The sequence below is a fragment of the Chrysochloris asiatica genome, unplaced genomic scaffold (assembly GCF_000296735.1).
Source record: "Chrysochloris asiatica unplaced genomic scaffold, ChrAsi1.0 scaffold00200, whole genome shotgun sequence".
NCBI lineage: Eukaryota > Metazoa > Chordata > Mammalia > Afrosoricida > Chrysochloridae > Chrysochloris > Chrysochloris asiatica.
This window is the reverse complement of record NW_006408718.1, coordinates 575561-598204: the sequence shown is the minus strand read 5'-3', so window position 1 is coordinate 598204 and position 22644 is coordinate 575561. Positions and strand designations below refer to the sequence as shown.

The window sequence follows — 22644 nt, the reverse complement described above, 5'->3', positions numbered from 1 at the left end:
TAATTCTTTGTTATCTGACAATCTTTTATTCCATTCTTAAACTTTGTCCATCATAGGGACTTAATAACTTTAAAAAAAATTAAATTCAAATGTTCAATCTTAAATGGAGCTAATGTCACCAGCTCATTAGTGCTCTTCAGAGTCTAGCAAATTGTTATGATCTTTAATATTGTGAGGATGAAGGCATGCGGTATGCATGGACATTGTTGTTAGGTGCCATCGAGTCGGTACAACGCATAGCGACCCTATGCCCAACAGAACGAAACATGGCCCAGTCCTGGGCCAACCTCACTACTATTGCTACGCTTGAGTCCATCGATACTGCCACTTTGCCAGTCCATCTTGCTGGGGGTCTTCCTCTTTTTCTCTGACCTTACCAAACATGATATCCTTCTCCAGCGACTGGTCCCTCCTGACAGTATGTCTAAAGTATGAGAGACGAAGCTTGGCCATCTTGGCCTCCAAGGACCACTCTGGATACACTTCTTCCATCACAGATCTGTTGGTTCTTTTGGCAGTCCATGGCACTTTCAATATTTTCCTCCATCACCATAACTCAAAAGCATCAATTCTTCTATGGTCTTCCTTATTCACTGTCCAGCTTTTGCATGCATATGAGGTTTTTGAAAGTACCATGGCTTGAGCCAGGTCCACCTTAGTCCTCAAGCTGACATCTTTGCTCTTCAATACTTTAAAAAGGTCTTGTGCAGCAGATTTGCGTAATGCAATACATCATTTGATTTCTTGACTGCTGCTTCCATGAGTGTTGATGGTTGACCAAAGCAGAATGAAGTACTTGACAACTTCAACCTTTTCTCCTTTGATAAGAATGTTGTTTATTGGTCCAATGGTGAGGATGTTTGTTTCCTTTACATGGAGATGCAACCCATACCGAAGGCTGTGCTCTTTGATCTTCATCAGTAAATATTTTAAGTCTTCTTCACTTTCAGCAAGCAAGGTTGTATCATCTGCATATTGCAGGTTGTTAATGAGTCTTCCTCCAATCCTGATGCCATGTTTTTCTTCATAGAACCCAGCTTCTCGTATTATTTGCTCAGCGTACAGGATGAATAAGTATGTAAAAGAATACAACCCTGTAGCTCACCTTTCTTAATTTTAAACCATTCAGTGGTCCCATGCTCTGTTCGAACAACAGCCTCTCAGTCCATGTGTGGATATAAATATAGACTATTGTTATCTCGACAACATTTAACAACAACAACACTGTTCTGACTGCTACTAGACTATTGTTAGGGGTCCTGGTGATGCAGTAGTTAAGGACTCGCCTGATAGCCAAAAGGTTAGTAGCTCCATGGGAGAAAGATGTGCCTGTCACCTTCCATAAAGACTTACAGCCTTGGAAACCCGGGGGGCAGTTCTACGCTGCCTATGGGGTAGCTATGAGTCGGAATCAGCTCTACTGCAGTGGGTTTTGGGAGTTGTTTAGACTGTTGTCATTGGTGTAAGAGTGAGTTACCATGACGCAGTAGGAGCAACAACCTTCGCTTCTCACTGCAGCTCTGCCTGTAATAGCCAGGTCGCCTAGTCAGGGCATTTCACCTCCTCGGGGCTTTGCTTTCTTCATCTAAAATTAGAAGGTGACACTAGGTGGTCTGCAGCATTCTAGCAGCCCATGTCCTTGTGGGTGAATGTGTTGAGACAAGCAGAGGAAACAGCTGGGCAAGTGGACAGGGTCACAGAAAGGAAGGTGTAACATGTCCCATGGAGGAACTTGTTATGAAGGGTTAGGGAGTCAGTTCCGACTCTGAGGAGCATTTGTGGATTTGAACCATTGACCTTGTGGTTAATCCTACAGTGCCAAACCAGGACTCCGTTTCTAAATTAGGATTAAGGGGAAAAAAGTTTTTAAAAAAATTTTTAACTTTTATTTTTTTAAATATTTAATTCAAGTTACTTATGAAAAGTTTTGTTATATGTTGTAACAAACACAAAAGCCTGTTGTGCTGGGGGCCAGCCTCAGCAAACTTATTCAAAGATTCCAAAGGAGGATGTGGCGTTGGCGGAAAGGAATCACACAGAGTCGATGGGTCGTTATGAATTCAAGATCTTCTTCTTTATTCAATCTTACAGCCCCCTTATATACCATTACAAAAAAAAACATTGCTTTCATAGTAATCAATGTCTTCAAAATACAGTCTATTCTGGGAGCATATTCTTCATGGTTTACGACCCTTAGATTTAGAACAGGGACAAGAAATTACAGCAAAGAAACATTACATCAAAACATATGTGAGTGACACCCTCGTGCCTTGAAACCTTTTGATTAAACATTTGTTCCTACATAAATAGCTTTTATTCTTTTCTCTGAGGAGCAAGTTAACCTTTATTATGTTTCTTAACCTCTGTCTATTAAGTCTTGTTAAATCATCAATCTTAGTTGTCAGGTGCAACTACTCTTCATTAACTTCCTCCATACACTATCTGTTTATAGCCTACAAAAACATCACTTATCAGAAAAACTGAGGGAAAACAACTTCCCTATTTTACTGATCATTAATCTAAGAACATCTAAGTCAGACTTCTTATTTACGTATCTGTATGTATCCATATCCCTTATTTATGGTCTAGTTGCTTTTAAGGATTATGTATTGTCTTAAACTAAGGTTACAAGGAAGAATGTTTGTAATCACTAAATCTAAGCTGGTAGTAATTCCACTGACAAATCCTGTCTCCTAGCAGTCTTAAGAACATTGTTAATATAAGTATTAAAACTACCTGTGATTACAAGTAGAATAGATGTAGCTAAAATATGGCTTCTAACTTTCAATAAAACTATACTAATGTGTAGGAGAGTCAAAATCTCAAATAAAGGGATGCTAATAAAATCATGAATAAATTGGAGAATGATTCAAGAAAAAGAGAAAAAATAACGAGGGGGCTTTGCATAGAATTTTCCTTTGTGACTTTGCCATCCAAAGAAATACTCATTGTCGCTTTGCTAGAACAATGAGCTCTTCATGCGCAGGGTCCCCCGTGTCTCATTTCTTTTATTTCAATTCCTTGATTAATATGTCTTCTCTTTTTTTCAATTCCTTGATTAATATGGCCCCTGCCACTGTTGAAAACACTTTATTAATTCTCTGTAATACTAAGATAGCCTATAAGCACACACGTGTTAAAAACTAACAAAAATGACTAAAGAGTTCTTAATACCATCCAAAGACAAAATTCATATTTTTGTGACTGTTTTCATATTGTTGTTGTTGTTGTTAAGTGCTATCAAGTTGGTTCTGACCCATGATGACCTTATGTAAGTTCTTTTATTTGTTGGGCATGAGGTGGAGGGAAGCGTGGAGGAAAAGGTTGGGAAAAATAATCCAAAAAGTTATTTTCAGAACAATGAACTTAAAATATTAGAGAAAGCTTTCTGCTGTGACTCACTGTGGGACATTCGTTTAGAAAATGCAGTTGTCACTGTGCCACCTCTATGTCAGCAAAATGGGCCTGGGGTTTCCTCATGCGACAGAGAAAGAGGCCTCCCTCAGACCCATGTGTATGGCAGGAATGGCACAGCATTCTCTCCCAGGCCCTCATTTCTGGGAAACATGTAGAAACGTCCCTCAGAATATTTCTCGCAGCACAGGTCTTCCCAATGATACAGCCTGCTCAGCCGCTTCCGGCTCATGCACAAACGCAGATCTCTTCCAGTCAATTGGCCAGGCTGTTGTTTTCCAGATTTCTTGGCATAGATGAGTTAGTGCCTCCAGTGCCACATCAGTTTGTTGTAAGATTTCAATTTATATTCTACATATTCCTAGTGCTGGTATAGTGACTCTGTGTATTCCTTCCATCTTCCTTTGATACTTTCTTCATCATTCAATATTTTGCCCATAGAATCCTTCAGTACCTCAAGTTGAGTCTTGAATTTTTTTCTTTAATTCCTTCAGCTTGAGAAATTCTGAGTATATTCTTCCCTTTTGGTTTTCTAACTCCAGGTCTTTGCACATTTTGTTAAAATATTTGAGTTTGTCTCTTTGAGCTCTTGTACCTCCTTACTTCTTCCATTTCAGAGTCTCCTCTGACATCCATTTTGGTCTTTTCCTACTTTGTTATCTTCTTAATGACCTTTTGCTTTCTTCCTGTATGGTGTCCTTGATGTCAGCCCACAACTCTTATGGTCTTCGTTCCTTAGTGTCTAATGCATCAAATCTGTTACTCAGATGATCTCTAAATTCAGGTGAAATATATTCAGAGTTGTATTTTGGCTCTTGTGGACTTGTTTTCATTTTCTTCAGCTTTAGCCTGAATTTGCTTATGAGCAATCGATAGTCTTTTCCACTGTCTCCACAGATGGAGTCAGTTTGATTTTTGTGTATTCCATCTGGTAAGGTCCATGTGTATAGTAGTATTTTATGTTGTTTAAAAAAGATATTTGCACTGAAGAAATCATTTATTGTTGTTGTGTGACTTCAAGTCAATTCCAACCCATAGCAACCCATAGGGTTTCCAAGGAGCAGCTGCTGAACTTGAACTGCCGACCTTTTGGTTCAGACTGACTTTACAGTCCAGTGCAATAACCCACAGCACCACACCAGGACTCTGAAAATTCTGTCATGCAATCTCCTGCATTGTTTCTATCACCATGGCCATATTTTCCAGCTATTGATCCTTCCTTTTTGTTTCCAACCTTTGCCTTCCAGTTGCCAGCAATTGTCAATACATCTTGAGTACATTTTTGATCAATTACTGATTGAAGTTGTATAGTTCTTTAATTTCATCATCATGGGTTTTAGTGGTTGGTGCATAAGTTTGAGTAACAGTGGTATTAACTGGTCTTTCTTGTAGATTATCCTAACACAGACAGCGTTGTACATCAAGACAGATGTTGATGTGTTCTTTTTGATGATGAATGGGACGCCATTCCTCTTCAATTTGTCATTCCTGGGTTAGTAAACAGTGTGATTGTCAGATTCAAAATGACCAATACCAGTGCATTTCATTTCACTAATGCCTGATATAATTGTGTTTATGCATTCTATTTCATTTTTGACAATTTCCAATTTTCCTAGATTCATGGTTTGTACATTATTAATGAATATTCACAGCTGTTTCTCTTCATTTTGAGTTGTGCCCCATCAGTAAATCAAGGTCCCGCCGGCTTTACTCTATTTGCGTCATCACAGTGAACTCTACTTTAAGGAGGCAGCTCTTCTCTTCTACAGTTGTAATCTGAATGCCTTCCAGCCTGATAGCTCATCTCATGGCACTGTATTTGACAGTATTCTGGTGCTCTTCATCATGTTTCAGTATTCAGTATTTTGGTGCTAACAGTGTTCCACTGTATTAAATATTTGGATGTACTCCGTCTCTCCTTCTTCCCAGTCTGCCTTCATCTGGAAACTCAGCTGAAACCTGCCTACTGTGGATGACCCTGCTGGTATTTAAAGTACTAGTGGTGTAGTTTCCAGAATCACAGCAATCCACAAGCCACTGTGGTGACAGTACGACAGACTTACAGCATCAACTCATAGAATCTTGTTTTTCACCAGTGCCATCAGTGCATCTTGGATTTCTTCATTTAGTATCATTGATTCTTTTTTTGTTAAATTTAAGTTTTTATTGTGAATTGAGTGGTAGTTTACATGGGAGAACATCAGTTATACATTCGTGTCATTGCAATGATTACAGCGTCTTCCGTGCATCATCATTCAACAATATTTGCTTCTATTCTGTTTTTTTTTTTTTGTTTGTTTTGGGGGGATATATACAAAAACACTTAGGAATATATAATCTTTTAAACAATCAAAGGGCACATTCTGCAAGCCTGCCTCTTGGCTGCCAGCACACAGCCTTTCTCTTTCCATGAGTCTAGAGTGTTCATCATCTCTGCCTCCATCTCTGGTGTCACTGCTTCTCTGGATAGGGTCCCACATTCTGTTCATGCTCTTCTCTTAATGGTCATAGGGTTCTCTGTTCATGGACTATAAGATTAACTACTCCCCCCTTTTTGTTACAAAACTTCTACTTTTACAATTGTGACAGTAGCAGTTTGTCATGGTAACAACTATTCATTATTGAATCATAAGACTCTTACCCCATCTCCTTTCACCAGACTCATCTAGACAAGATGAAAACTGTTCTGTGGGGATTCTACCTTCCCCAGCACACTGTGTCTATGGTTCTTGATTATATGATATCCCTTCAAATCATTGAACCACTGCCGATTTGTTTTGGTACAGTGACATTGTGTATTATGTCCTCTTTAGATGCTTCATTCTTTATTCAATATTTTGCCCATAGAATCTTTCAATATTACAACTTGTGACTTAATTGTCTCTTCAGTTCTTACAACTTGAGTGCGTTCTTCCCTTTTGATTTTCTATGTCCAGGTCTTTGCACTTTTCATTATAATACTTTACTTTGTTTTCTTGAACTGCCCTTTGAAATTTTCTGTTCAGTTCTCTTACTTCAGTCTCTCTTTCAGTTGCTTTTGTTTCTCTGCATTCAGGAGCAAGTTTCAGAGTCTCTTCTGACTTGTGTTCTTGTCTTTTCTTTCTTTCCTGTCTTTTTAATAAACTTTTTGCTTTCTTCATGTATGATGTTCTGATGTCTTTCCCACCTTTTTTGGTGTTCTGTCATTAGTGTCTAATGCATCAGATCTGTTCTTGAGATGGTCCCTATTTAGGTGCAATATGCGCAAAATCATATTTTGACTCTTGTAGACATATTTTAATTTTCTTCAGCTTCAACCTGAACGTGCATATAAGCAACTGATGATCTATTCCACATTCTGCCCCTGGCCTTGTTTGGGCTGATGATTTAGAGCTTCTCTTTCCACATATGTACTCAGTTTGATTCCTGAATGTTCCTTCTGGAGATCCACATGTTTAGTCATAGTTTATATTTTTTAGAAAAGGTATTTGCAAAGAATAAGCCAGTAGTCTTATAAAATTCTGTCATGCTATTGCCAGCCAAATTTCTACCTCCAGGGTCATGTTTTCCCACTACTCTTCCTTCTTTGTTTCCAGCTTTGGCATTCTGATCACCGGTAATGATCAATGCATCTTGATTGCATGCTTGATCAATTTTAGACTAAAGAAGTTGGTAGAATTCTTCATTTCATCACTGCTGAGTTTAGTGGTTGGTGGGTAAATTTTAATGATGTTGGTTTTAACTGGTCTTCCTTACAGGCATATAGATACTATCCTATAACAGACAGCATTGTATTTCAAAATACATCTTGAAATTTTTTTTTCGGATAATGAATGCAACTCCATTCCTTTTTACTTTGTCACTTCCAGTATAGTAAACCATATGATTATCAGATTCAGATGGATAATTCCAATCCATTTCAGCTCACTCTAATACCCAGGATATCAGTCTTATGCGTTCCATTTCATTTTCACCAACTTCCAATTTTTTTCTTTGCATTTGTACGTTCATGTGTATTTCATCTTAATTTATTTTCTACCTATTACATGTAATTGATGTCTTGAAATCTATCATTTAATGTTTGACATCCTTCAGTTTTCCTAGATTCAAACTTTGTACATACTACATTCCAATTATTATTGGATGTTTGCACCCATGTCTTCTCATCTGGAGTCGTGCCCCATCAGCAAATGAAGGTCCTGAAAGCTCTGATCCATCTGTGTCATTAAGGTCAACTCTACTTTGTGGACGCTGCTCTTCCCCTGTTGTATTTGAGTGTCTTTCAACCGGAGTGGCTCATCTTCTGGTACTCTATCAAACAATGTTCCGTTGCTGTTCTAGGGTTCTTCCTAGTCTCTGGTAGTCTGAAAGCTTTGCTGAACCCTGTCCACCATGAGTGTTTACCATTTGGATGCTGTAGCTTCAGATATCACAGCAGCACACAAGCCACCAGATAGGACAGAAGAATGTTGGAAGGGCCCGTTGGAGATCTGTAGACCACGCCAGTCACCGACTTCAGCACTCAGCCCCATCCGCTGATATCTTTAAAGAGCAGTCTATGAACTTGGCACTTGGGACAATCTTTATCCTTTTAAGTCAGTCATTTATTTCTGAAATTAATCTACATCCCTTCCTCCTCTCTTTATACCACCCCATGTGAACCATTGTGATCTCTCACTCAAGACTGTTATTTTCTAAAAATCCCCTTTAACTGCCATCTCTGTTTATTGTCAGGTCCCTAAGGAGCAGGCTGGGCTCGCAGGCGCTCCCACCCCCAGCAGCTGTCCAGGCCTCACACGAGTGCCTACCAGCTGAGGGCCACCCACCCTGGACACCTCCCTCCTTGAGCAGGAGCTTTGAGGCCCTGTCCTGCCATATACAATGCCAAGTAACATTACTGCCAGGTGGGGTGCTTTGAGGCTGAAAGAAATCACTGAGGGTCGCAAGCTTAGAACCCTGACTGTCTCAGAATGAGCTCCTGCAATGTAGACCTCCTGGGGCACAGAGATGGATGGTCCCTCTGTTGATCGCTTTGTGCCCTTCTGTCAAACCCACAGGAAATGTTCAGTCACTATTTAAGGAATGATTGATTTCTGAATTCAGATAAATAAAAGTGATTTTATTATGGGCATGGCCTTGAATCTGTAGTAGTTGGCATCAGAGACAGACATTTGTAAATTTTCTTACGTGTAACCTCTTTCTCATCAATGGAGGAAAGACTGAAGTTGTCAAAGACTTCGTTTTTTTTTTTTGGATCAACCATCGACACTCATGGAAGCAGCAGTCAAGAAATCAAACAACGTATTGCCTTAGGCAAATCTGCTGCACAGACCTTTTTACAATGTTGAAGAGCAAAAATATCAGCTTGAGGACTAAGATGTACCTGACCCAAGGCATGGTATTTTCAGTAACCTCATATGCATGTGAAAGCTGGACAGTGAATAAGGAAGACCGTAGAAGAATTGATGCTTTTGAGTTTTGCTGTTGGAGGAAAATATTCAGTGCTATGGGCTGCCAAAAGAACAAACAGATCTGTGTTGGATAAAGTACAGCCAGAGTGCTCCTTGGAGGCCAAGATGGCCAAATTTCGTCTCTCATGCTTGCATGCTTCGGACATAATGTCAGGAGGGACCAGTCCCTGGAGAAGGATATCATGTCTGGTAGGGTGGAGAATCAGAGAAAAAGAGGAAGACCCCATGCGAGATGGATTGGCAAAGTGGGCTCAAGTGAGGCAGCAGTTGTGAGGTTGGTCCAAGACCAGGGTAGTGTGTTTCGTTCTTTTATGCATAGGGTCGCTATGAGTCAGTACTAACTCGATGGCATCTAACAACCACCACCTATTTCTCCAGATATTTAGTAATGGGTCATGGCATGTAGTTTGTTGAGAACTTTTAGAACAGGATAAACATTTCTGCTCCTTAGCAATGAACGCCAGGGTATCTTTATCCTTCTTATATAAAGGTTGGACTCCTGGTGTGTCATAGGATAAGCACTGGACTGCTGACCTCAGGGTTGGTAGTTCAAACGCACCGGCTACTTCTCAGAAACCCTTTTACATGGTCGCTATGAGTCGGAAACAACTCAACGGCACTTCACAACAACATGTAATACAGATTCTGGCCACACAGGCTGCTCCCGTGTCACCTAGGCACTGTCTTCTGTCTTCTGTGTGCAGCGGGTTTCCTCTGGGGCGACTTTGGCTTACTCTTGTTCCTCCTTCCCCCCCATAGGCCCCTTCCTCAGTGCCACCCCCCAGCTGCAAGTGCGCACACACAGTCTTGTAGTTCCTACCGAGCAGAGTTACTCAGCCGGTGCTTGTCCTGCTCAGTGAACTGTGAATTTGCTGCCTTTCCGCCAGTGTACAGGTGAGCCTTACTAGGGTCACTATGAGTCAGAATCAGCTCAATGGCAGCGGTTTTGTGTTTTGGTTTTTTAGTCAAACACGGTACACCCTCTGATCTTACAGCGTAGATCCTGAGCTGTCACAGGCCCCTCCCTCCTTTGCAGTCAGCCCACCAGACCACATGCAGGTGGCATTGGGTGGTGGTGGTAGTGGATTAGGAGACAGGCCTCAGAGTTTCTAGAACCCGGCTTGCGTAGTTCAGAAAGGCATATTACAAAAGGGTTGTGCTTCTTTAGTTTTAGGTACATTGTTTTAATTCTCAATTTCAAATGGCATTTAAAAAAGTCATGAGAAGCAAAAAAAAAAAAAAGGGGGGGTGGCGCAGCATGAGAGTTTTTAAAGGGCAGAAGATTTTGTGTCCCCGCAAAGCCAGGCTGTGTTGCCTGTGTTTTGTTTGCAGACCCATGATCTTCCTAATGGATAAGAACAGTAGTAATAGGTTCAGAGTTGGTGTGTATGAGCAGCTAGTAGGCATTGTTACAGGCATGGAGAAGCATGGGAGGTATTGCTGACCCACAGGTTTACAGAACTGTTTTCATTGTCTCAGTTTCATAACATTAGGGCTCAGGTTTTAGAAGCTTAGTTGAATATATGTATGTTGTTGTTAAATGCCGTCGAGTCAGGTCCAACTCATAGTGACATGCTTTATAGGGTTTCCGAGGAGCACCTGGTGGGTTTGAAGCACTGACCTTGTGGTAAGTCATGTGATGAGTTTGGGTCTGGAAGGATGAGTGACAGGTGTCCTTGGTAGACAGTGCTTCTGCCTTCACAGCCCTGCCATCTACAGGCAAACTGAAATTCCAGTCCTGCTCAGGAACTGGGGCTGGCTCTTAGTCTCAGGTAAAGTAGGGTGGTGTAACCTGCCTGTAAGCGTGGAGGGGAGCAAAAGGGGAGGGAGGGTGAAGGTGGCCTGAGACCCTGAGCGCAGGATACCTCCAGCCACCACCTACCTATACAGCTGTGTGTCCCTTAATGGCAAGTCAGCCAGCATCCACCCACGACCACGCGTGCATCCATGACCACCTGAGGTTGGTTGGTTGGTTTTTAAGGAAAACTCACTCTCCTTTTGCTGATTATTTCCCCCTAATGGTTTTAAGGAGATCTAACAAGGAGCTCTGGTAGCGTAGTGGTTACGAATCGGGCTGCGAACCTAAAGGTCAGCGGTTCGAAACTACCAGCTGCTCCGCGGGAGAAAGATGAGGCTTTCTACTCCCGTAAGGATTTACACCCTCGGAAACCCTGTACAGGGTCGCTATGGGTCGGAACCGACTTGACGGCACGTAACAACAACAACAACAATGAGGTGCTGTAGGATAAGCCCGGGAATGCTCACTGCAAGGTCAGAGTTCAAACCCACCAGCCACTCCTTGGAAACCTTATATAAGATCGCCCTGAGTCAGAACCAGCGCCAGGGCATGTAACAACACTAACAGTGGTTTGAAAGACTTCAGCCCCCCAGGGTGATCTAACAGGGGGACTGCCGGGTGCTTTCCAGTCCCCTCAGCATCTCCTCCTCCTGCTTGTTCACTTGTCCACCAGCCTGCAGCCGCTCTCTCCTGGTTCAGAACCTGCAGAGGCTTCAGCGCTGCCGCCTAGCATTCTCCCAGCTCTCTGTGGGGCCCTAGCTCCTTGCTCCTACCCTGCACCCAGGCAGACGCTCACTGACCCCCTGCACCGCCCCATCCAGCCTGGCTGCATACTCCACAGAGCCGGGAGGTATGGCTCTTGGGCTCCAGAAGGTTTTTGTTGATAAGGATTTAACTATGAATTCTATCGGGAGTGACTGTAAAATAGGATGTTCGCACAGAGATGTCCTAATGACTTAACTGAGAACTTGTGTAATGCCCCATATCTTAGAATAGCTTGTGGACATTCAGTGGCGAATACCTGGTGAGTGCCCAAGTAGGAGGTAGTCATTCCAGACCAGCTCTTCCAGGGGACAGCCATTCTAGCCTTTTCTTCATTTTATTTAGTTTTTTTGGTTTGGGATTTTTTTTTTTAATTCTAAAGAAGAATCTCATTAATTTTTGTTGTTGTTAAGTGCCATCAAGTCAGTTCTGAGTCATTAATTTAGAAAATGATTATTTCAAAATAGTTATGTTTTACACATAAATACTTTTACCTGTGTGCCCTGAGAGTGAATTTTGAGGAAATCATATCACCTTGAGTCTCTGCATTGTTCACTTTGATACTTAGAGCTTTCCAGTGTGTTCCAACTCACATACTCTCAACACAGCTTCCTGTGGCCACTTTGAACTATCTCCACCGTCTTGTGGCTTCCCAGGAAGGCACTAAAGCTCAGCCTGCCTGCCTCGATGGAACCTGGCTGACTTACCAACTCTCGAGTTACCGGCCTAGTTCCAAACCCAAACCAACCCAACTCGCTGACATCAAATAGACTCCAACTCACAGTGACCGGAGGCAGGATTTCCAAGACGAGAGATCTTTACAGGAACAGACAGCTTCGTCTTACTACCGCAGAGTGGCTGCTGGGTTTGAACTCCTGACCTTGCAGTTAGCAGCCTGCTGCCCACCCCGTTGAGGCACCAGCCAATATATTAGGTCATGGAATCAGTTAGCAAGGCCAGCATGGTTCTCAGAAAATGAAGTAGAGACAAGGACAAAGAAAATGGTAGGTGTAGCAAGAAGAAGAAGGAAAAGAAAAAATGGCGTAAAAGTCTTGTTTAGTGAAACTTTTGCTTGGTTGAAGGGTTCCGTGTAGGAATGGGTAGGTGGATGGTAGTAAGTTATAATATAAAGTATATTCCTACCTGTGGTTTGTGGTCAGAGTTTGTGTCTTCGTCTTTCAACAGTAAGTTCCTTAGCAAGACTTTGAACTTCTCAAAACAGTGAGTTTTTATGTCATTTGCTTGTTTTCACCCCTTCCTCCTGTGGAAAGGAAGATGGGACATAAACTTATTGCTGTCTCTGGCACATAAGAGCTCTGTAATAAATGAGTTGACAGCGAGAAGGAGGAACACATGGGAGAATTCAGAAGCCCTGGAAAGGTTTTTACTCAGATCCCTGCGTAGCGTGTCTGTCTTCCATCACAGGAGAGATGCTGGTTCAACCAAAGAAAGGGAAAGAGGGAAGAGCCAAACATTCCCGGGCACGATATCCTTTGAAGTATTTTGATCCCACTCTGCTGCTTTGCCATGCTGTGGTTTTCTGGTGGTTCTTCCCTACGTTGTTGTCAGCTCAAGGAGATGGCATTCATTTCTAAGGCCTTCCCTGCCAGGGTGAAATCCTTATAAAGGAGGACACTGGTTTCCACAGGAAGATGGAATGGCAGGATGAGGGAAGGACAGACAGACCCTTGCCTGTAGTCTGAAGAAGCGTATCTGGGACCATCCTGCTTCTTTCTCTGTGGCCCCACACCAGTTACATCATTTAAAGGAGGCCAGGATATTTTAATCTTGCTAGGTGGTCAGGAGGGATCAGTCACTGGAAACGGATGTCGTGTTTGAGAAAAAGAGGAACACGCCCAGCGAGATGGATTGGCAGTGGGCTCAAGAGTAGCACCAGTTGTGAGGTTGGCTCAGGACCGGGCAGTGTTTCATTCTGTTTTGCATAGGGTCATTGTGGGTCAGAGCCCACTCAACAGCATCTGACAACAACATGCTGTTGACTTGTGCTTTCCATCTGTAAAGAGTTGAAAACAATGCCGTTATGTTTTATGAGACAGCAGGTGCCATGGTTGGTCACTTCCAAATCACCCCACAAGGACATCTCTGTCTTTGGAACAAGCCACTTTCTTTCCCTCCATCCCACTGTTGAGACCTGGTATGTTGTCAGCCACAGGTGTGCCAGCTCCAGGGTCTGCCTGCAGTGTGCCCAGCTAATGTGACTGGTTTGAAATGTAAGGGAGATAGCCCATTTGACTTTGGTTTTCCTTAAAGGATTCCCAGACTCCTCTCAGCCAGAGCGGCTGCCCTTTGGATCTGCATTTAAAGAGAAGGTGTTAGTCTTAGTAGTTACGTACACTTCTCTGGTGCTCTGGTGCCCTTCCCGCCCCCCTCTCACACACCATTGCCCCATCTTCTCAGATGTCACACATGGGTTCTCATCTGTAAAACCATTTCTAAATCTCACCGGGGTTGGTTTGGCAGTGTCCATCTGTCTGTCTGTCTGTCTGTCTTGTCTCTCTTTCTCTCTCGCTGTCTCTCACCCTTGCCTCCCTGCTGTCCTGCCTTCACCTTCCTTGCTTACTTGTTCTGAGTGTCCAAGTGCTGAAGTGTTGGCGGCAACGCGATTCAGAACTCAACTGGAAAACTGAAGAGCGAAGTATACTGCCGGCAGCCAGAGTTTCAGCTCAAGCCCAAATCACTCTGACCCTGAAGTGAGGAGTGAACTGGGTTTTATACAAAACACAGAGCAGTTAGAACACACAGACTTGTCTTGTCAGCTGGGGTGCTAAATTCCAACAGACCCTTATCCTGTAAGTGGGAGTGAACCCACCAATAAACCCTTATCTTGGTTGTATGGATGGGCTAAAGTTTATCCTGTTTGTTCAGGTCCTGGGTCATTCTGGCCTTCAAGGTTTTTCTGTAAGAAGTTCATTTATTTTCCATAGGTTGAGATGGGGGTGGGGGAGGGTCAGGATGAGGCGGGGCTAAAAGGACTTAGCAAATACCTGGTTTAAATGGGGGCTGTTAGTCATGCTGTAACACTAGTTCTTCTGCTCTTAGGGTAGCGGAGGCTGAGATTCACGTGGCCCATTCATTCTTTGTACTAATTATTTCCTTGAGTCATTGATTTTCTTCACTGTTGCGCCTTACATGGCCACTTGTAAGCTTTTAAGACCCCAATTGACCTGGATGTCCCCAGTGATTTTGGTGTCTAGTCTCCAGGCCCTGGTGTAGTGCTGTGGGTTAATGTGCAGGACTACAAGGTTGGTTTGAACTGCAAGGTTGGTGGTTCAAGTTCACCAGCCACTCCTTAGAAATCTTACACAGGACCGCTATGAGTTGGAACCAACTTGGCTGCACTAAACAATAAAAAATGACAGTCTTCAGCCCGGTGACTTATTCAGAGGGGGAAAGAGTTTTTCAAGTGTAGTCTTTGGCACATGGCTCATCCTTAATATTTAGTACTGTGCTCTCATTGTTGCTCATAGTAAGTGTGAATAGTTTAAAAAACAGAAATGTGTGTGTGTGTGTGTGTGTGTAGGAATAAGGAGCTCTCAGGCTCAGTATATTCTGATTAAGATAAGTTGACGCATACATGTATGTGTGTGTGTAATATATTTTGTGACATTCCTGTCAAAAATTAATAAGCCTTTTAGTGAATGGTATGCATATTAACTAATATTTGTATAGGACCGTTAGTCCTACATAAGGTCACGTGAGTGTTACCTGTTTGTGGGTTTCACATCCAGAAAGTACTGCTCTACATAGGAGACTTCGGTAGCAGGTGTGGCTGCTTCTCCCAGCCTTCAAAAGACTCCACCCACCTCTGTGAAACGAGAGGCCTCAATTTAACTGGTGAAAACAAGTACCAGCACCCCTCTAAGAAGGAAAGGGTGTGGCAAGTGTCCAGGAAAGACGGGAGAGAGAACCATGGAAGCAGAAGGCCTTCGGGAATTCAGAATAACTTTAATTTTGAATGCACGTGCAATTGTGTTTAAATTAGTAATCATTTTACATATTTATTTTTAATATGAAGCAACAGTATTTTCTCTCAATATTTGCTCTGTTCTTTTCCACCAATGAAACATTTTTAATAAACAAGTAATAGTAAAATCATAAAGAGCGAAGTTAGATTTTAAAAGTCTAAAAGGTTTACAGTATTGATAGTTAAGGAAGTACCCAGAAAGTTCTATCAGCTGCTTCATAGCTCTGGCTAAGTGTGACTTGGCTCTTGAGCTGCTAGTTGAATGCTCTAGGCTGTAACAAAAGGTCTGGAAGAAGCAACGGCACATGTGCACTTTGCACAGAACTTTCATTAAAGTAAGACTCTCGCCACAAGTACAACTGCTCATTTCTTATTCCCATAGCGAGGTTATAAGAAGGGAATTTCTCACAAATTTTAGAAATGCCTTGATTGATATTTTCAGCTATAATCACTTAAAGAATAATTTTTTCTTTCTTTCTTTTTGTGTCTCCACTTTTAAAATCCAGCTCATGGTCTTTGGAATCTTTCTGTGCCTGGATGCCTTTCTGTATGTGTTCACTCTGCTTCCGTTAAGAGTTTGCCTGGCACTGTTTCGGCTCCTCACTCTGCCCTGCTATGGCTTAAGGTAAGTTTCCGATCAGCAATTACTTTACATGTTTGATTTCATCATTTCTATGGCTTATTGAAGCTAAATCATCCCTCAGCTAGATTTTTCTGTAGTTGGGGGTCATCAGTACAGCATCATTCACACTTTGACCCTTAACTAAGGTATGTTCAAAGGAGCCCTGTCTGTGCAGAGGTTAAATCGCATAGCCACTCTCCAAAGGGTGAGTGCTTCCATCCCCCCAGACACTCTATGAGGGAAAGATGAGGCAGTCTGCTTTTGTAAAGATTGACAGCCTTCGGAACCCCCTGGGACACTGTGACTCAGAATGCACTTCATCACAGTGGAGTTTTTGGAGGGTTTATGAAGTATTTTACTTTTTATAAGCATGTTTTTTTACTGGAATAGTTTCGAACCCAGCCTTTGCGTTAGCCAATAAAACCATGTTAATAATATTTAAAATACAGACTGAAAGCCTTGTGGTAGAGTAGGATGGGTCCTACCGCCCCCTGGGCCTCTTGGGTATGATCTGTGCAGTGACTGGGCTCTAGGCTGGGGAGGTGGGCGGTTGGTATCAGAAACATTGACGGTCACGCGTTAAGAACCCCCCCTGTGACATGGGCACAGAGAAAAGCTCTTGAAGACCCTGGTCATTGTGGGAGGATAGGACCGACTATTGAAACCCAGCCCCACCCAACAGTGATTAGCCACGTGAGTCATGGGCAACCACCTTACTCCTCCGAAGTGGCTGTCTCCTCAGTGATGAGGAGATACTGCCGGCCTGTGGGTGTGAGAAGCGCTGCCGCGTGGTGCCTTTTTGTTGTCAGGAGCCGTCCAGTCAGCCCTGTGCATGATGGACAGTAGAAAGCACTGCCCGCTCAGTACCACCCTCAGTCCATCTTCTTTCCTCTCTACCCGAACCAGCAACACTGAGGTGAACATGGGAGACGTATTTGAATCAGTGTTTGTTGGGCTTAAAGTTGAAGGCAGTTTGGGTTTTAGAGTTTCCTTTCTTTGTTTAGTTCTGTCTGCATGTCTCCACTCTGTGTAGTCACTCTCGGGAGCATGATTATTACTGAGATTCTAACGTAGTTGACTAATCGCAAACACACATAATCTTTCTAAATGCATTTCATTCAGAAAATGTGGTGCAGTGTTGAAATGGACAATAATTTGAGGACCTTCATTTACCTATAAAGTGGGTGACTGAACCATGGTGTATATTGTTGTTGTTAAGTGCCATCAAGTCAGTTCTAACTTAATAGCAACCCTGTATGGCGCTTCCAAGGAGCAACTTGTGGGTTTGAACCACTGACTTTGTGGTTAGCAGTCCAGTGCTTATCCTAAAGTACTACCCCAGGACTTCTCGATGGTATATAAAATATTTAATTAATAAAATGATTATCAATAATTTAACTGGAAACTGAGTTGCAAAAAGACCAGTCTACAAATAGAATTAAAAGTTTGTTGTTGTTTTTAATGTTTTATTGTGAGTTAGGTGATAGTTTACATAGGAGAACATTAGTTTTACATTCATCCTATCCTGTATCGTTTCATTGCCATGGTTACAATCCCCTCCATGCATCTTCAACCAACCAAAGGATATACCCTGCAAGCCTGCCCCCCAGTTGGCAGCACACAGACCCTCTCCCTCTCTACGTCTCTGCCTCTATCTCTGGCGTCACTGCTTCTCTGAGTAGGGTCCCGCTCTCCGCTTCTCCCTTCATGGTCCCTGGAACCTCCACTCCTGGACTGCAAAGTTAATCACTCCCCTCCTTGCTATATAACGTCCACCTTTACATTTCCAGCCCTCACAGTCAGTCCTGATAACAGTTACTCACAATTGTATCACAAGAGACCTATCTGCATCTCCTTTCATCAGCCCCGCCTAGACAGATTGGATACTACTCAGTGGAGATTCTACCTTCCTCCGCGCCCTCTGGATCTAGGTTCCCTCTTGAAAGCTTGTAAGCCAGTCACTTCTTGCCTTTGTAGGCCTCCCCCTCCTCCCCTTTTTGGGTAGCCAGTGTCCAAGTTGCCCATCCCTGTCTACTCTGTGTGTGGTAGGGGTGGGAATGATTCTTGCTGTAAGGATTTGTTCCCTCTTTTGAGCTACTGCATCCATAGGTGTAGGCCAAGTTCATCAAATTGTATCAGATTACTCTTTTTTTCCTCTTCTTTCTTCTTCTGGTTGAGCTCTGATCATCCAGTCATTGAAGCCAGGTCAAGTGGGTATTATCTGCAAGTGTGGGTGTTCTTGTGCATATGCCCTCTCTTATCAGCTGGACACTTCACTCTCCATTCTAGTCCTCTGTGGCTGTGTTACTGACTCTGGGCCCAAGAGTCCCCAGGTCTTGCCACACTGCTGGCTGACCAGGTCTCTACCCGGGTTCACAAGAGTCTACTGAACTTTGTAGGGCTTAGCTTGCAGCTTCATTGTTGTTTTTCCCTCACTTTCCCTTATTGGTGATGAACATGGTCACCAATCAGAGCATGTATTCCCATTGAGTCTTAGTCTTGGAAGGGGTTTGCCCTGAGGGGACGTGACCACTTACCTTGATGTCTCCTGGACGAGGAACTTGCTTGTTCTTGAAGTAATCAGTTGGTCTGCCTATATTGTTTTCTATTTTTCCTCTCAGTCTTTCTTTCAAGAAGTATCTTCTGTTCTTCTAGCCACTCCAGGCTGGTCTGCTTGTCCTGTCAAGTGGAAATTTCCCACCTCTGAAGATTCTGGATGCTGTTCAGGATTCCACCTATGGTCTTATATAATGTAGAGGCTCTGTGGGAAGCCTCCTTCACTGGGAAAAGTTGTTGTTTTTTTAAAGACTGTACTCCTGGAAGATTCAGTTTTAAAGTAGCAAATGAGCATTTGCGTAATATGTAGTAAGCACAGAATGTGGTCTGATTGGTCTTGACTATCATACTTTGAAAAGTGTGAAATGATCTTTTTGTCAGATTGTGTGGAGTAGAGCAGTGATAAAGAGTTCAGGTGAATGTTGTAAGTGATACTGTGTAGTTTATAACTTCCCTTCCCTTTTACAAAAGGAGACAATTAAGTTATCTTTTATTAATTACATGTTAATCACGTGGAAGGATCTTCTTAGGAATTTAATCATTAGCTTGAAGATATTCCAATGCACCTTTTGTATCTGTGGATGAATTAAAACAAGGCTTTATTTTTTTTAGCTAATCGTTGTAAGGCATATGTAGCTTGGTACTTTAATATTAGTAAAACTTAGCCACAGTATTCTGTTTTCTTTTACCACTAAATCATGGCATTTACTTACTTTTTCAGAAAACCAAAATAAACGCTAATAAAACATTTAAAAATGTAGTAAACCCCACCAAAGCCATTGGTATTGAATTGATACCAATGCTGACTTAGTGTGACCCTGTAGACAGTGGAGAGCTGTGCATAGGGTTTCTATGGCTGTCATTTTTCTAGGAGCAGATTGCCACATCTCTCTCCTATGGAGCAACTGGGAGATTTAAACCACTAACTTCTTGGTTAACAGCTGAGCACAGAACCACTGTGCTATGAGGGCTCCTTAATAAAACGTTACTATATCTAAATCTTCATGTGTAACCACATGAAGAAGATGGACACACGGAAGTTTGGTTAACTACCAGGCATAAACTAACCAATACTCTGTAGGGATTTTCACATCTCCACTGTGAGCCAGACTGTTGTTAAGTGCCCCTGAGTTGCTTCCTGTATAGGATTTCCAAGGAGTGGTTGGTGGTTGGCAGTCCATTGCTTTATCCTACAGTGCCACACCAGGACTCCCTATGAGCTGGGCCACTTTGTAGTTATGTTATGCTTTGACCAACAATGTGAGGCAAGTTGGTGTTCTTTCAAATCTTTGCACTTGATCATCTTTCAGGGACATTCATGCTCTGAGTGACTGTGGTTAGCATAACGAGATACCACACTGAAGAGGTCTATAACCTGCCAGCACTCTTCCTTCTGGAGTGGGGTTCCTTCTGTGGCTGTGGTTAGTGTGCAGGGGACCCTTCATTGATGACACTGGTCCCCAGGGTTTCTCCTCCCACGTCAGTCTGTTGATCTGGCACAGTGCCACACTCACATATCACCCCTGTTGCCCCCTGTGTGCTGGGAAGCCTCTCAGCGTTGCTTCTGAACGCTTCGAGGTGTAGCCCTTGCCCACCGAGGTATATGGTTCCTAGTTCCTATCTCTCTTGGCTCTCTGAAGATTTCGTTTCTCACAGGAAAGAATGGCTGATGCTTTTTTTTTTTTAAGTTTTTATTGTGAATTGAGTGATAGTTTACGTGGGAAAACATCAGCTTTACGTTGTATTTCATTTCATTGCAATGATTACAATCCCCTCCATGCAGCATCATTCAACAGCATTTGCTGCTACTCCTCTGTTTTTTTTTGGGGGGGGGGGTTTGGCTGTACACTGAAGCACTCAGGAATATTCAAACAACCAAAGGGTATATCCTGTATGCCTGCCTCCCAGCTGCCAGTACACAGCCCCTCTCCTTCCTTGAGTCCAGAGTCCCCAGCCATCCCATCTCTCCACGTCATCATCTCTGCTTCCATATCTGGCATCACTGCTTCTCTATAGATAGGGTCCCGTACTCCGCTCTTGATCCTTGATGGTCCCAGGGTCCTCCACTCCTTTTGTTACAAAACATCTACCTTTACATTTGCAACATTCACAATCTGACTGGTGCTTTTTTGATTGTTGTTACTTTAAAATAATTTTTAACCTAAATGCATTTGAGTAAATTTTTCACATGAAACCCTTCCCATTTTCAAGTCTTGGAATTGAGGTGACAGTAGAGGGCAGCCAGGGGCATGCTCAGTTAAGTCTTACCATTTCTTACAGATGGTTCCCACTATTTCAGCATTTTGGGGTCAGCTGAAGAATTACATGTTCCGTTCCCACTGATCAATAATTATCTGATATTGCATGTCAGACATAAAAATGCAATTAAGATTATAGACCTGCAGCAAGTTCAAATATTCTGTGCCATTGTAGGCTAGTCTATATGCACACAGTGCCTTAGTGTCTCAGGACCTTAATGGGAGACTGCTATATCAGGATTGCACAGTGTGTGCCTGCAGTGGAGTGGCTGCCAGGTCGTGTTGTATTTGAACCATTTGGAAAGTGGTTATCTCTGAGCATTATTTAGGAAAAATACAGGTGCCATATATGTATAATGTAAACAGTCTATCAACAAAGCTATTGCTGATTTTAAGTCTAAGATATTTTTGGAATATAAGAACACGTCTGATTTTACCAGCTATTTTCTTCAGAGATAACCACACTCTGTCTTTGAATCGCTTTTCTTCCACGGTTCTCTACTTCCATTAAAGGTGACTGGATTGTTTTTTGCGTCACCACAGTGTGTTCCTTCTCTTTCAGCAAAAGTGCTCTTCCCTTCGGACTGAGCCTGTTTTCCTATCTTGTTGTCAGAGGAAGAAGAAGAGATGAACGAGACTAGCAGAGAACTAGATTGTCTTCTCTTCTCTAGCTATTGTCTTTCCCCACTCTTCCATTCTCAGTCTTCTGAACTTAAAAGAAGTTAACTTTCCTCCCAGTGTTTAGTTGTTTGAAATTGTTGCCCTCCAAAGGGGAAAAATGGTATTTGTCAAGTTAATCAAGATGCTTACAGCCCCATGGTAGGTTCAAAAAGTGGGATTGAAAGATATAATGTTTTTGAATTAAGTTTTTGAAGCCCCCCACCCACCCCACGTATGACTACCTTCTTTTCAAACTTCTCTCTACCCGCCAAGAGGTGTCTAGCCCTTGTGAGAGGCTCTGTTTGTAGTTGGCAGACCCCTATGTTTTTGGCTTTAGAATTTAGTTTCCTGCAAACTTCTCATGTTTTTTTTTTTGTGTGTGTATCTTTGTGAGGCGTTTTTGTCAGTACTGACAACTAAGAGCAAAAAGACTCTTAACTCTGGCTGAGCCCCAGGATCACCTGAGTCTGACACCCCTGAAGAAAGCCCAGTCTCAATTGTGAATGCTCAGCTGACAGAGCACTTGTCCATCTCACAACCCTGTGAAGATGTGTGCTCATTTGGAGATGTTGCCAAAAGAGTTGTCTTGACTGAGGTGTGTGTGTGTGGATACACTGTTTTTGAAAAAAGATTTACATCTCTCTTCAGTAGTCTCAAGAATACATTGTAGGAAAATGTTAATGAAGAAACTGTTTTGAAAAATCTGTGGTCCCAAATGTTTTCTTGCAGAATGAAAATGGTACAGGAATGTATCTAGGTTCTTTGAATTAAGTTCATGTAAGCATTTCTTCTCTCATTCCCAGGTAGGGCAGGAGGATTGTCAGGAAACCCCTCAGAGAGCCTCTTTAATGTGGATATTTTCTTTTTTACGAATAAGTATGGGTTGTAGAATTCAGTTTTCCTTGAGTCTTGGTGGCATCTGTGTTCTTAGAGAGAATGGTAGCGTAATGGGTCCCAGAAATCTCAGTGGCAGTGAGTGTGTGCTCTACTAGGAAAGTGCTACAGTCACCTGTACACCTGTCCACTGAACACTGACCGACCTCAGACACAGTGTGCTCTACTAGGAAAGTGCTACAGTCATCTATACACCTGTCCACTGAACACTGACCAACCTCGGACACAGTGTGCTCTACTAGGAA

General features: G+C 42.6%; 1 protein-coding gene across 2 annotated transcripts in view; it reads left to right on the top strand.

The window, feature by feature from the left end:
• TAPT1 (transmembrane anterior posterior transformation 1) overlaps positions 1-22644 on the top strand; it is a 96176-nt gene that overhangs the window by 29758 nt on the left and 43774 nt on the right. For both annotated transcript variants that reach the window (XM_006872481.1, XM_006872480.1), the window contains one exon: positions 15916-16034. In XM_006872481.1, coding sequence (XP_006872543.1) covers positions 15919-16034 — 116 coding nt within the window. In that variant the 5' untranslated portion in view covers positions 15916-15918. The remainder of the gene's footprint in view (positions 1-15915; positions 16035-22644) is intronic.